This window comes from Ochotona princeps, chromosome 12 (assembly GCF_030435755.1).
Source record: "Ochotona princeps isolate mOchPri1 chromosome 12, mOchPri1.hap1, whole genome shotgun sequence".
NCBI lineage: Eukaryota > Metazoa > Chordata > Mammalia > Lagomorpha > Ochotonidae > Ochotona > Ochotona princeps.
In genome coordinates this window covers 54,494,482-54,508,862 of record NC_080843.1, presented here as the reverse complement: position 1 = coordinate 54,508,862, position 14,381 = coordinate 54,494,482, and the positions used below count along the sequence as shown (strand labels likewise).

General features: G+C 37.7%; 1 protein-coding gene across 12 annotated transcripts in view; it reads right to left on the bottom strand.

Moving 5' to 3' along the window:
- The window catches only part of SUPT20H (SPT20 homolog, SAGA complex component), a 43,485-nt gene that overhangs the window by 16,261 nt on the left and 12,843 nt on the right, over positions 1-14,381 (bottom strand). For 10 of the 12 annotated variants that reach the window (XM_058670845.1, XM_058670844.1, XM_058670840.1 and 7 more), the window contains exons 9-18: positions 10,120-10,259; positions 7,857-8,013; positions 7,708-7,764; positions 5,617-5,688; positions 4,246-4,403; positions 2,815-2,841; positions 2,260-2,292; positions 1,597-1,714; positions 1,087-1,189; positions 835-996 (exon numbers count right to left, since the gene is read on the bottom strand). In XM_058670845.1, coding sequence (XP_058526828.1) covers positions 835-996; positions 1,087-1,189; positions 1,597-1,714; positions 2,260-2,292; positions 2,815-2,841; positions 4,246-4,403; positions 5,617-5,688; positions 7,708-7,764; positions 7,857-8,013; positions 10,120-10,259 — 1,027 coding nt within the window. The remainder of the gene's footprint in view (positions 1-834; positions 997-1,086; positions 1,190-1,596; positions 1,715-2,259; positions 2,293-2,814; positions 2,842-4,245; positions 4,404-5,616; positions 5,689-7,707; positions 7,765-7,856; positions 8,014-10,119; positions 10,260-14,381) is intronic. The other 2 variants (XM_058670850.1, XM_058670842.1) reach the window with 2 other exon arrangements.

Sequence of the window (14,381 nt, the reverse complement as noted above, 5' to 3'; positions counted from 1 at the left end):
ATCTTTTTCTTTGTGCAAAACAAGAAGGCAGAAAAATTACACCTTTTGAGCTATCAATATGAAGAGGTTTACATCTACTGCAAAGACCACCCTATCACTGTGCGGTGTACCTAAAGCTTTGAGCACAAATTAGTTAGCCATAAAAAAATTCTAAAAAACAGGCATTTTTTTCCCCCAAATCATTATGTAAAATATCCAGATATTTACTAGTTTGAAGAAGTCCTCCCAAACTAATGCCAAGTATTCATGTCTAACTCTTCTTGATGTTAAAAAAGTATTCACAATAGGAAAAATTATATTTTAATATTTTCCAAATGCTTTATGATCATCATCACAGTTCAGCAACTAGTAATAATTTAGAAAAGAGTGTTTTTTTGAAATAATGGTTTTCAATTTATTATATCACCACATTGGAACTAGTTTGCTTCTTACACATATGATAAAACCTGCAACAATAACTCTTAATGACATTTTTTGGTATTAACTTCATAGTTTACATAAATGTACAATGATCCTAGCTTACAGTGGAATAATATTTTGGAATCTTATTGCCACATGGAACTGCCAGGTTATTTTTTTAAGGATATGTGTAGGTTGCAAGAAAGGTGTACACAGAGTGCATACAGATACAGAAAAACAATTACAATTATAATCAACACATAATACATACAACCAATAAGAGCTCTGCCTGAAATCTCTTGTAACAATACATTTGTGATCATGTAGTACATTAAGATTTGCCTATTTCACAGGTTGAAAAAAAATAAAAAGCTGTTTTAAGAACATTACTGCAAAAGCTTACGGAGACTTAATGAAGAGCTTATCATGACTCACTTTGTGACGAGCTGGCAGGTGACAGGGCAGCTGGAGAAAGCATGTTAACTTGGCTGAGGTCCACAGAAGACTTGCGAGAAAGACTTCGTGGCTTAGAAGAAGGAGGAGGAGGAGTTGGAGATTTAAGAAAACTGCTTGCCTGCTGTGGTGTAAAATAGTTACCTAGAATACAGAAGTTATGTCTCAGACAGACAAATCAAAACTGTAGAAATCAAAACATTAATAAAATTTAAAAACGAAAGATTAGAATACCTGAGGAACTATTTCCTGAGCTTGAAGGAAGTTTTATGGGTGGAGGTCGATGTTTTACCCCTTTGCCCAGTACTGAAGACTGAACTGACACGGTCTCGGGTTGCTAAAACAAACACATAAAACACACTTGGTAAATTAAAATTAATACCGCAAGCCCCAGAATGAAGGCAAATTTACAATGCTATAAAATACTCTTAAGTGGGCAGACTGATTATTGTAGACGGTAGAGAGGAACATAATCTCATATGAGACCCATGAAATATAGTCTAGTACACCTACAGGATGTAGGAACCATTTCTGAGCACCAGGGGGAAGAGAAACACTTTCAAGAAGAAGGGCACAGTTCATTGCACAGTTGTCTAACCTTCGGTTACTGAACACTTCTACTATAAAAAGTTAAATAATGTTAAAAGTTAAAATTAAAAATAAAATTAAACAATGCCAGGACCACTCAAAACTTGATCCTCAAGAATTCTCAGGTTCCTTGAGAAACAATAAGATGATACGCACTTCTGTTTCTTTCCCCGGAGAAAGCTGACTCAGACTGGCTGAGCCACTGGAACTGTGAGACATCTTGACTGGACATTTGGCTTCATTCTGGATCAATTCCTGGTACTGATTGACCACCCTAAAATAACAGGGAAAAACTGGTAATGACTAGATAGCCTTACATTAGCAAATTCATACATACCCACAAACATATTACATTGGAAATGATTAATAATAATTAATGGTAAAAAAAATGTTTCATTAAATTTAATACAAAAATTAAACCAGGCTCTTCACCTTGCTGGTAAAACTAATGACTAGTTAATGCTTACAATATTTTGCTAATCAATAATCTAAACATATGTTTTCAGTATTTTATTTCTCTTTTTAAAAAGTCAGGAGCTTCTGGTTCTCTTTGATAGGTGCAGGGGCCCAAGAACTTGGGCCATTTTCTGCTGCCTTCCCAAGAGCATTAATTGGGAGCTGGATGGTAAGTGGTACAGCCAGGCCTTGAACCAGTGCCTGTATGGGGTTTTGGTGTCGCAGGCAGCAGTGATCTCACTGGTACGCTGTAACACTAGCCAACAATCTTATTTCTAACACAGAAATTTCTAATATTCCCTATCCTACAAGGTTGTTTTTTACAGCTATCTTGACAAAGAATGAAGACAAAAATATATTTACCTTTCAGCATCTGTCTTTGATCCAATAATAAACCTAAGGTTAAAAAAAAAGAAACAAAAAGGGAGAGAAAGCATTAGATATGAGCTGTCGTTAGGAGTCTTGGGATTAGTTTTGTAGTCTTCCATATTTTGTCACAGTATTTTTATGAACTGATTTTAAATCTACCAAAATATCATGCAAAAAAATTTAAAAATAAAATTACACTTATGAAACAATGACCAAACTTTGCATGCATTATGAAATAATAGTGTGTACGATTTATTTATCAAAATATAATCTGGACTGAGTTACCAAGTGCCACAGATCCCTGCAAATGTCAGCCCTAAAGCAAAGCCACTGACCCACTGAGTCAGACCTGCGGCCTTCTTCTCGGGTTCCTTCTGATACGGCAAATGACTATGTCTACAGAGCAGGACCTCAGAATATTTTTCAGACAGAGAAGGCAGTTTATAGCCAATTCAAATAAAATATCTTTACCACGTCTTTTTTTAATGAATTTGACATTTAAATGATTGTAATAAATTACAACAGTGAGTTTGTTTATTTTTTAATTACCAATTTGAATGATCATCTGTGGAGCAGCTGAAATATAAAATGTAAAAAAAAAATCTTGGTTAATGCAGCTCAATTTTTTAACTTCAAAGATATTAAATAATTTATGAATATGGAAGAATAATTGGAAAGTAATAAATCATGCAGTCTTCTTGCAGCAACTCCCTAATGTAGAGACAAAAAAAAACAAAACAACCAATTCTCTTCCTGTCAAATAAATTAGTTGGTATATTGGACTGATTTTCTTTAATCACAGCACATATTCAATGCTTGTGTTCTCAAAGATTAGTAAACCATAAACAGCTAACATGTATCTTTAAAGGGAAGATTTTTATAAGTAATCAAAATATTTGCTCTTTATATCCAATCTATAGCAATTAAAACCATAATGTGAGAAAATTAGTTGAGGACTCCATGACTGCTGCTATTTCTCTTTCTGGGTTTACTTAAGTATTAATAGTTACATTTTAAAATTTACCTTTGTACTTGAGTTTCAATGAATAACTTGTGTGAACAAAGGTGTGACAAACAATTTAACACAAACACGGGCCCTGCCTTTTTTTTGCAGAGCTTTTCTATTTTGCCTTTTCAAAGTGGCACAATTTTTAAAAGTAAAACAACGAAAGTAACAAGAAAAAGTTAAATCCTGGTATCCTGCTTAAGCATCTACTTTAGTGCCTATATTTTAGGAGGTCTATAAATATTTCTAGAGCTATGACTACATTAAGCATGAAGTCTGTGTCCTTACAAACAGTGCTAAAATATTATGTATCTTTAACTTTCATAGTGAGCTTGCTTCTCAAACACAATATTGCCCAAGTATTTCATGCTCAGAGACCAGTCATAAGTGCCAACATGAAAATACACTGGGTGGGAACCATATCTTTAAAATCAAGCACAAAAATAATTACAGAGTATCCCTCATCTGAAAAGTTTGAAAGGTTTCAAAATCCATACTTTCTGAGCAATCCATCACAAGTGGAAAATTATACACATGAGCCCAATGAAAAGGCTTGTAGCCAAAACGTGCTACATTAAATATATTGAACAAAATTTTGGTCAGCCTATTTATATATATGGTGTGCAAAAAGAAAATCAATTCCATGTTTAGATTTGGTCACATACCCAAAATATTACAATAGGTATATACAAACATGCAAAAAGCTGAAAGAAAGAAGTACAATTAGCACACTTCAGGTCCCAAACATTTTGGATAAGGGATACTCAATTTGCAGCAAGGTTTTTACAAAAGAAATTATTTTAAATGATTCTGAGGTAGGACAACAACTGTAATTTAAGTTTACTCAGGTCCATTGCCAAATCTAACTGGTAGAGTTAATTAATAAATAGCTCCTAAAGGGAAATATTTACTCAGTAATGGTCCATCAACCATATTATATAAATTCTGTTGTTGAGTTTGCTATCAGAACTCACTGGGAGGGAGACATGTGGCTGTCACTTTCTTCATCTGTTTTATATGGCTGTATTTTACCATAGTACAGGGGGTCACCAAGCGACTGCAAGATGGTCAGCTTTGTTTTCTGATACTGATTACCAGCTTCACATTCAAATACATAATCATCTTTTACATCCTGAAAAAGAAATAGCATCCCAATTAAATGCCTCGTTAAGAAAGTAAGCCATCAGAATTAACAAAAGTTGGCAATAACATTAGATCCTATGTACTACCAGGAAACTTTATTAAGTATGTTTAAGTTGCCCTAAAGAATAAACTTAAGATAGCTTTATTTAAAATATATATACAATAAGCAAGCTTTTATTATTAGCACTAACATATATGGTGACATGTGAACAGGTAATTATAATGTCTTAATAATCACAGTAACAGTATTGACTCAGCACTCTACAGACACTGCCTCACATAATCCTCCGAGCAATGCCACGACTGGTATATTGTCTCCTTGGTAAAGGTGGCAAAACTGAGCAGGGAAATGTCAAGTGACCTGCTGGGCTCTCCAGCGTTCACTTCTCACACTCGGGCGTCTGCTGCCCCATGCTTAGCAGGTCTGTACTCTTACACACTGGACTTCAGGATTCTTTTTGCTATCACACACATAAAACATCAGTCATCATAGCCCTCCAGGAGTTCTCCTAACATATTGAGCCTATATGTGCTTTGGAGAGGTTATTACAAGCAGAAAGATTTACAAAGAACACTTTTATTTTGAGAAAGTTTTAAAAAAAATTAACTTAAAGCAGAAAACAAATCTGAACTACAGAATATGCACACAGAAGCAGAAATGTTTCTGTGATTAAAATGTCCCTTTACAATGGAAATTTTTTTTTTTAATGTAGAAGTTGGTCTTTTTTATAACTCCTTAAAACACCTGGAAAAGAATTTCAAAAACATGTTTCTACATAGAAGCAATTATACTTTCATTTAATAAATTCAGATTCCAGATAAGAAACAGCTTCATTACAAATGTTTACAGGGCCCGGCATGATAGCCTAGCACCTACAGTCCTTGCCTTGAACGTGCAGGATCCCACATGGGCACTGGTTCTAATACCGGCGGCCCGCTTCCCATCCAGCTCCCCGTTTGTGGACTGGGAAGGCAGTCGAGGACAGCCCAAAGGTTTGGGACTCTGCACCTGTGTGGGAGACCCAGAAGAGGCTCTGGGCTCTGGCTTCTGATTGGCTCAGCTCCAGCCATTGCAGCCACTTGGGGCGTGAATCATCGGACAGAAGAATTTCCTCTCTGTCTCTCCTCCTCTCTGTATATCTGATTGTCCAATAAAAATAAATCAAAAGAAAAGAAAAAGAAAGCAAGAAACGCTTACTTACATGGGCCGGCCAGACGGTTGGTTGCGAATCATCAGATTTAATGGACTTTTCTACCTTAGCATATTTCTCCACCTATAAAGCCAAGTCAAAAGACAGCACATAAAATGTCATCAGCATGAACCAAAAAGAAGCTAAATCAACAATATACTTGTTCAGGCAAGTCCTGAATCACTGCTACTAACTACTTATGTCTCCTGATTTGTTCAAAGCACACAATTTTAATAAACCAAAATCAGAATCTGTTTTCCAGTAACTAAACACAATGAGGACAGGTACTTTTTTGGGCAATGCCTCCTCTGTTTATTCAACAAGCTGACATCAACATTTTATATCCAGAAATACGTTAGAAATATGCTCAGAATATTTTCCTTAGGCAGGGTTTTCAATTGAACAAGAGTAGCCATGGAGTAATGGACACAAAGTTTAAAAGAGACCAGGGAACATACAATATAAATGCTGACAAAATTCTTTGAACTTGCTTCACTTTCTCATCAGACTTGAGCCCATACCTTGTATATCTATCTTTTAAGCATTTATGCTAAGTTAAATCTTCCCTTCTATAGCCTGGTAATGATCCTATGAGTAATTCATATTTTAAAGTTTTATTTATTATTTAAACAACAGAGTACAGGGTCTGGGGTGGGAGGGTAGAGAAGGGAGGTAAAAGTGTGGCTAGAAAAGGTAGAGAGAGAGAGAGACAGAGAAAGAGAGAGAGCTCTATCAATTTTTCATCTAACGGTTCACTCCTCAAATGCGCCTAACCATTGGGACTGGGCCAGGCCGAAGTCAGGAGCCCAGAATTCCATCTGTGTCTGCCATGTGGACAGCAAGGAACCAATGTCTTAAGCCATCAGCTACTGACTACCAGACTACCTACATATTAACAGGAAGTAGGAATACTGGAATTGGAACAGAGACTCAAATCTAGGCACTCTAACTTTGCTCCAAGTACAGTCTCAATCATTATGGCACAACGCCTGCTTATGAATAACCTCAGTTAATGTGCACATTGTCTGAAAGCACAGATCTTCATGTCACTCTCCTGGAGGCTGATTCCTAAGTAGGTCTGAAGTATGGCTTAAAATCAAAATATTATCTGATACACTAGGTGATTCTTCCAATTCAGACAGCCTGCTAACCTTTCAGTCTGTGAAGCCTAGTGCTATATAACCTAGGAAACTGTGAGAATTGTTGCATTTCCAATCCCAGTCAAGACTTGCCGAACAGGAATCTGCAAAGCACTGCTATAGGTATCCAGGCAATTCCTTAGAGGCAGACTTCTAGTCTATATTCCCTGAGGAGTGCAAAAGCTACCAAAGTTTATGTGGTTGAATTCTAGAGTTCTATATGTGGTCAGCTGACATTTTTACCTGTTTTAATTGCACATTTAAAAAAAAATCTACAAACAGTGCAAATGCTAGGCTAGGATAAATGCAAAAGAACAAATCTGTGAAAACAGCGAAACAATTACTAAGAGTCAGATTAGCAATAAGAAAGAACACTGGGGAAGGAAACAGAAATATAAAATATACAACCTTTTATCAAAATAGCTTTCTTTTAACTTTGATCATTTATGACTTAGACACATCATGGATGAGAAGAGAAAACTACTGAAAGCCTCTATGTCAGCTCCGGCTCCATTACTAGCAATCTTTAAAGGTAATCAGTTTGAGAGAAGAAACACTATAAGGGAGAAAAGCCAGAGCAATTCATCTCATTTGTATTATATTCCAAACTTTTCAACACTCTGAAGTTATTTTATTATTTCTGCTCGAAGCACAGAACTACATCAAAGAGTTACGCTCCGACATAGTGTGAAAGAACACAGAGCAGAGGTTTAGTCTGGCTGAGCCTTGGCATCTGTGGCCAACGGGGAGTGAACCAGAAGATCAAGGATTACTCTGCACTTTCTCTTTTAAATACATACATAAATATGTCTTTTAAAAAAAGGAATGTGTAGGTCATAAAAACAATTGCTACAAAATTTTTTTAAACAAAATTGCTTCTAAAATAAGATTTTTTTTGATTTCCAGTAGCATAAGCCACCTATGGAACCTTACATATTCATATGCAATCCATAAACTGACTTACATCCACTTCAGAAGGTATGGCCAAGTTACATGGACTCCGTTTCCACATATCTACACACTGAAAAATTAAAAAAGAATAAACACAATGAAAATTCGAAGGGAGGCAGGTACGATGGCAAAATGAGTTTTATTTACAAATTACATACTTACATTTCCTGCTTTTGAAATTTTGAGGTCATAGTGCTGACCTGCTTTTCTTTCCTTTCTTTTTTGTAAGAAATCAAGTAATCTCAGCTGAGGAGGTGGAGGACCATGGGACAGATCCTGCTGCCGGTTCAGAGAGGACCTGGAATACCTCTTGAAACATCTGAAACATTAAGAGATGCTGAATTAAAGCTAGTTAAAAAAAACACAGAAACCCCCAAGTCTACAGCATGACATTCTGGAGCTGACAGTTCATAAAGAGAAAGACATTTACAAATAAGCAATTTCAGAATTCACACGGCAGTAAGCAGAAGGTAAAACATACAGTAATATGCTAAGTGACGGAGAGGGGGCCACCATCAGCAACAGGAGGAAAGGGAAGAACTCTTTGGACAAGAAACTGGAAAGACAGGCAAGAGGTACAGCATATTAGAGACAGTCTCAGGGCACATTCGTGCTGCTGGATTGAAGACCACCAGATAGGTGCAGAGCGTGCCAGCTGCTGAAGCAGTGACACCTAAGCCTGAATCTCCTTGGGAGCCAGCTGTGTTAAAGAAACCTGACGTATCCCGGTCGAGCATCCTCTGTGTGGACAAAGCTGACGGCTTAAAAACTCCAGGGAGATCCAGTCATTGGAATCCTAATTCTTCCAACATTCTTGAAATTAACATTGAGGGGAAATTCCCTTGGGGGAAGGGAAAAAGAAATTATGAAAGATGAAGGAGTAAGTATTAAAAACAGAATTTGAAAAGGAACAGAGAAAGAAATGAACAGTTTTCAAAGAAAACAGCAGGTGTGGGGGTAAAGCCATCCCCCGTACACCAGCTTTCCACATGTGCACTGGCTGTGCCCCTGCTAACAGCCTACGTAAAGCAGTGGAAGATGGACAAGGGGTTGGGGCCATGCCACTGACATGGGAGACCTAGATACAGCTTCTGGCTCCTGGTTTCAACTTGGCCCAGGTTTAGCTGTTGTAGCCACTTGGGGAGCGAAACAGAAGATGGAAGATCTCTCTCTCTCCCTTTCTACCTCCCAAGCTTTGATTTTCAAAATAAATACATAAGTCTTCCAAAAAAAAAGTGCTTGATATGACTAGTATCAGCAGTAGATGACTTCTGACAGTGGGGGACTCTGAAGACCAACAAATTTTTGGATATAAATTTTTTTTTTCTAACTAACTAGAGAGGCAGATATAAGGGACTGTTGGTATACTCCCCACATTCCTGCAATGGTGATATCCAAGCTAGAATTCTGAGTTGGGAATTCAATCATAGCCTCTCACAGGTGGTAGGGTTCTAATTAGCATCACCTGCTAATTCCTGGGGTCCACATAACAAAGGGAAGCTTGGACTGGGAACAGAACCAGGCATCAATACAAGGCACTATAATGGGATGTGGGTATGTCAACCAGCATTTTAAACACTGTACCAAATGTCTGTCTAGTGTGTTTGGTTTAAAGTGAAGTACAATGCTTTGGGGGAATTTAAGCAAGGGGTAATGTGATGGGGCTTGAGGTTTTTAAAAAGATTACACTGCTTAAATAATAACTAGACCAGAGGGAAACAAAGGTGGAAGGCCAGCCATGAGTTTATTACTGAAATCGTGATGAAGATGATAGTGGCTTGGAGTAAGGTATTGGTACCAGACCAAGAAAGATATAAACAGAGACTTCACTGGACTGGATCCTACTTGTACTTGTTTCATATCTGCAAGGTTTCACTTTTCCAACTAAACATACTATTTATTAGAAAATCATGGAACTTACAAAATAGCTAAGTTTTTGAGCCTCTCCAAACTGGAAGTTCCAAATAACTGAGTCAAATACAACTGTATCCTAAACTAAAGTGCATCCCTATTCAGAAAAGGTTAAGATATTTAAGATAAATTATGATGTTATAAAAAATAATATACAAACTCCTGAAATTTTGATATTTTTCTGAACTGTGAAAGATGAACAAAAGTTAAACTGGTTACTATGAAGTTATAAAGCATCTGCCCATGTTTGGTCTTCTTTCAATATCTCAATCTTCAGTATCTTTTTGGTAGCAATATAAATAAATTGTAAACTTATAGGAAGTTAGTTCTTTGCAAACTGCAGAAAATGTCAATGCTTTAATAGGAAGCAGAGTAGTAGAAACTTGATAGAAAAAAGTAATACAAGAAAAAAAAAACCATCAAGGCACTCACACTCTGAGGGAGAAAGATAGCACAAAACACAATATCCAGAATAACCAGAGTCTTTGGTTCACCCTTACACATTGGCAGTTACCGTTTCATTGGACGTGTGTTCATCTTTTGTCTGTTATACAGCAGTCTATTTGCAGTGCAAGTTACAGCTATAGACGGATCAAGACACAGTGGTTCAGCTGTCGCAAGGATCAGCTGGCTCTCAAGTAAAAGTTTGTCTTCCTGAAACAGAAGAGAATATGGCATAACCACATGCAAGGTGTTAAAAAACGTAATCATTTGCATTTATTAAATAAATCTAGAACTATTACCTGTAATTTTGGTAAGAAGTATAAAATCCAGTATTACAAAACACATTGAAGGTATAACTATCTTTAACACCTTGATAGCATAAACAAATTTCTAGTGAGAATTCAGTAGTTTTTAGAGTGTATTAAATGGTTATATTTTAAGAATGCCTGTTCATTAATTTAACAAATATTTATTGAGTATCTACTCCCTCCTGGGAGTTAAAGATAAAATACTGAGCAGAAGAGATAAAATCGTCCGCTCCTGCAGACAGCAGTCCCAATGGGTTACGACACTTCCAGTTACTGACAATAATCCCATTCTACACGCAGTTTAATCACAAGAATAACTGTGCAAACTGTATATGCTCACTTTCAAAGCACAGACTTTCACCTAGTATTTTATATAAGCTATGTTACTGAGTTCCACCATTTTTGCTTAACCTCTGAATTATCTTAATAGCTATAATTCAAATTTAATTTAGAAGTCGAGTCAATAATGCTAAGAATTTCTACAAAAGAATTATTTTCAGTATTTTCAAGTATTTTCAGTATTTTCAAGGCTGTGTGTAATGAAACCTATGTACCAATAGTCAATTTCATTTACAATAGTCCACTTGCATTTTTGTTGGATTTGCTATAATTAAAATATGTAATTCATCATTGTTTAATTTTCATGTTTTTATTATTTTATGATACAGAGCCATTGACTCTGGGATATACCCACTCCACAAAATCCCTCCTGCCTCAATCTCCCCTATATTATTGCAATAGTATAATTCTTCATAAATAGTCATAAGTCCATCATTCTGCTATTTAAGTGTATCCTGACATGGTGGGTATGGACAATGCTACAGAGTCCAGCACCCTATGGTCAAGATATATTTGACAGTTTCACTAGGACTCCTTTTTTGATCTGGAAATAGAGATACACACTGCATTGCATCCTCACATCTGGATATGACAGTCTCCATTACACAGTTACTATAAATTGCCTTTAATTAAAAGCCACAAGACAAAGTCAGCAACAGGAAGAAAAACAGAAATTCACAATACCATGAAGCTCATTAATATGCTACTGAGTGACTAATGTGTCACTGAAGAAATGAAAATCAACTTTGTTGAAGAAAATGATGCTACTATATGAACTGCCAGTGAAGAATTTAATGAGAAAAAAAAGTGTTTTGAAGAACCGAAAATAGAAACATGAAAATCCATAAGCTACAGTTTGTGTTGATCTTTGCGGTGAAACATGTCTCCTGCGGGAAACAGACAGATGGGCTTTTTACTTTCATCCAGTCCACTAATCCATAATGTCTGATGGATGAGTTTAAGTTATTTATATCCAGGGTTAATATGAATAGGTGGTAATTTGGTCCTGTCATTCAATCGGTTGTTCATTGTTTTTGTCTTCGTCATTTTACTGGGATGTTCTCCATTCTTACTTTTTCTTTTTTCTGTCAAGTGAACAACTTAAACATTCTTTGTAGGGCAGGTCTGGAAGAGGCATATTCTTTGAGCTTTTTTTTACTGTGGAAGAATTTTCTTTCATTTTCAAAGATGAAGGAAAGCTTTGCTGGGTATGTTTTTCTGGTCTGACAATTTTTTTTTTTTTAACTTTTAGAATCAAGAATATGAAGTCCCATTCTCTTCTGGCCTGTAATTTCCTATGAGAGGTCAGCTGGGAGTCTGACTGGAGTTCTTCTATATGTCAACTGACTATTTACATATGCACATAAAAGGATTTTTTTCTTATGTCCGACTGAAGAGAGCTTGATTATCATGTGTTGAGAAGATCACTTTTGGTCAACACTGCTGGGAGGTCTGTGCCCCTCCTGTATGTTATTGCGCAATTCTTTTTCCAGATTAGGGAAGTTTTCATTTATTATTTCATTGAATACAGCTTTAAACTCAGCCTCTCTGCACATTCGGAAACTCCCATGACTTTTATATTTGGCCTTATAATAGTATTTCTTAATTCTTGAATATTTTTTTAGCTTGACCCAGCTGTGCTCTGAGCTTTTATTTATTTATTTTTATTAGAGAGTCAGATATACAAAAGAGGAGGAGAGACAGAGAGGAAGATCTTATGTCCACTGATTTACTCCCCAAGTGGCTGCAACAGCCAGAGCGGATCCAGTGCCAGGAATCAGGAGCCTCTTCCTTATCTCCCATGCGGATGCAGGGTCCCAAGGCTTTGGGTTGTCCTCTACTGCTTTCCCAGCCCACAAGCAGGGAACTGGATGGGAAGTGGGGCCACTGGGATTAGAACCGGTGCCCATAAGGGCTCCCGACGTGTAAGGTGAGGACTTTAGCCACTAGGCTACCGCACTGGGCCCTACTCCAAGCTTTTTGTTTTCCCACTGTGGCAGGAAACATCTTTCAATTCTGAGATTCTTTCTTCTGCTTCATTCATTCCATTATCGAGACTTTATACTGAATTTTTAATTTGTTCCATTGTGTCCTTCATTTCCAAAAAGTCTGCTTGATTTTGTTTCAATGTCAATGTTGCTACTTTCTGTGTCACATATTCCTTAAATTTCTGCATGTGCTTCTTACTTTTGTTAAGAAGCTTTATAACAAGTTTGTTAAGTTCTTTTCCCCGGTTCCTCAACGTATTCTTCAGCCAACTCTGAGATTGGCAAAGGCTTTTGCTCCTTTGTAGGGGAGTCTTCAGTAATACTCATTGTACCTCTGTCTCTTCTTTAGCTCTTGGTTACTGCACTTTTGGTTAGCAGATTCTTCTCCTTTGGGCAGGTTTCTAAGTTGTGTCACCCACAGGTATACAGTTAGATTTTACTGACTGCATTTGGCATTAGGTTCTTTTAGTTACTTGTGCCATTCCCTCCAGCGAGTTTCAAGTCGGAGCTCTTGTGTTAGCTTCTACCAGTCTTTGTGGCCCCAGCCCCTGGCTCGCCACTCTCTACTTCCTGTGATTCCATGCTATGGCTGAATTTTTCCTCCTTTCAGTTCCTGCTGTTCCCAGGATTAGGGAGACACCAGATGTCCTATATAACCAGGTTGCTGGTGGTGCGGATCTTGCCAGAATCTGCTGGCTGTTAGGTCTGAGGACTACCTGCATCTATTTTGATTGGAACCCACAGGATGTCAAACTCAGTACTATTTTCCCTGTGAGACCAGTGTAATGCACTGAGCTGGAAGTGAATTTGTTCCCAACCTAATGCATATGCAGTTCACTGTTGTTCCTCCAGTCCCATAGCCTTTGTCATTCTGTACCCAATGGCGATTCATGTGGCACTGGTGAATCTCTGCATCTGCTGGCCATTCTGTCTGGGAACTACGTGGACCTATTTTAGGTGGAGCCTGTAGGTTGCCACATTGGTATTGTTTTTTCTGTGGGAACAGTGCAATGCACTGAGTCAGAAATGAGGTCACTCCTGGCTTAGCACATACACAGCTTGCTGTTGTACTTCCAGTCTCACAGCCTTTGCCTTACTACACAAAATGGTGCCTGGTGTGGCACTGGTGGGGACCTGGGCTCTGAAATTCACTCTGCTCCCACACTGCCTGTTTGGGTCTGCTACTCTGTTTCTGCTCTTGGTTCAATCACACACATGAGCATAATGGACAGTTCTTTGCCTGTGTTCATTTCCTGAGCTCCTGGTGAACTCCGCTTTCCACCAGGCTGCTGGTGGAGCTCTGGCTCACCACTCACTGAATGCCACTGGGGTACTGGGTCACTGCGGCACCACACCATTGTTTCCACTGCTTCCCTGTGTCCATCAGTCTTGAGGTGCCCCTCTGCATCAGGTTTCCTCTCCTACTTCCTCGAATCTGCCCTTTATGTTTCACCCTGGCTAATGATTCTCCATCTGTTTAAACATGTCCTTACCCTATTCCACCATCTTGCTTCTCCTCTATTCTTATTTCTTTTGGGAACTCAATAGCATCAACTGTTAGTTGGTTAAAGTCCTCTAAGATCTGGTCCAGATTTAAATTTCTCCCAAATTGTCTGCAATAGTGTATTTTCAATTGGTTGGTTGAACTTCAGCTCAAACAAGATATACCATATAATGTATTTGGGTTTTTTGTCTCT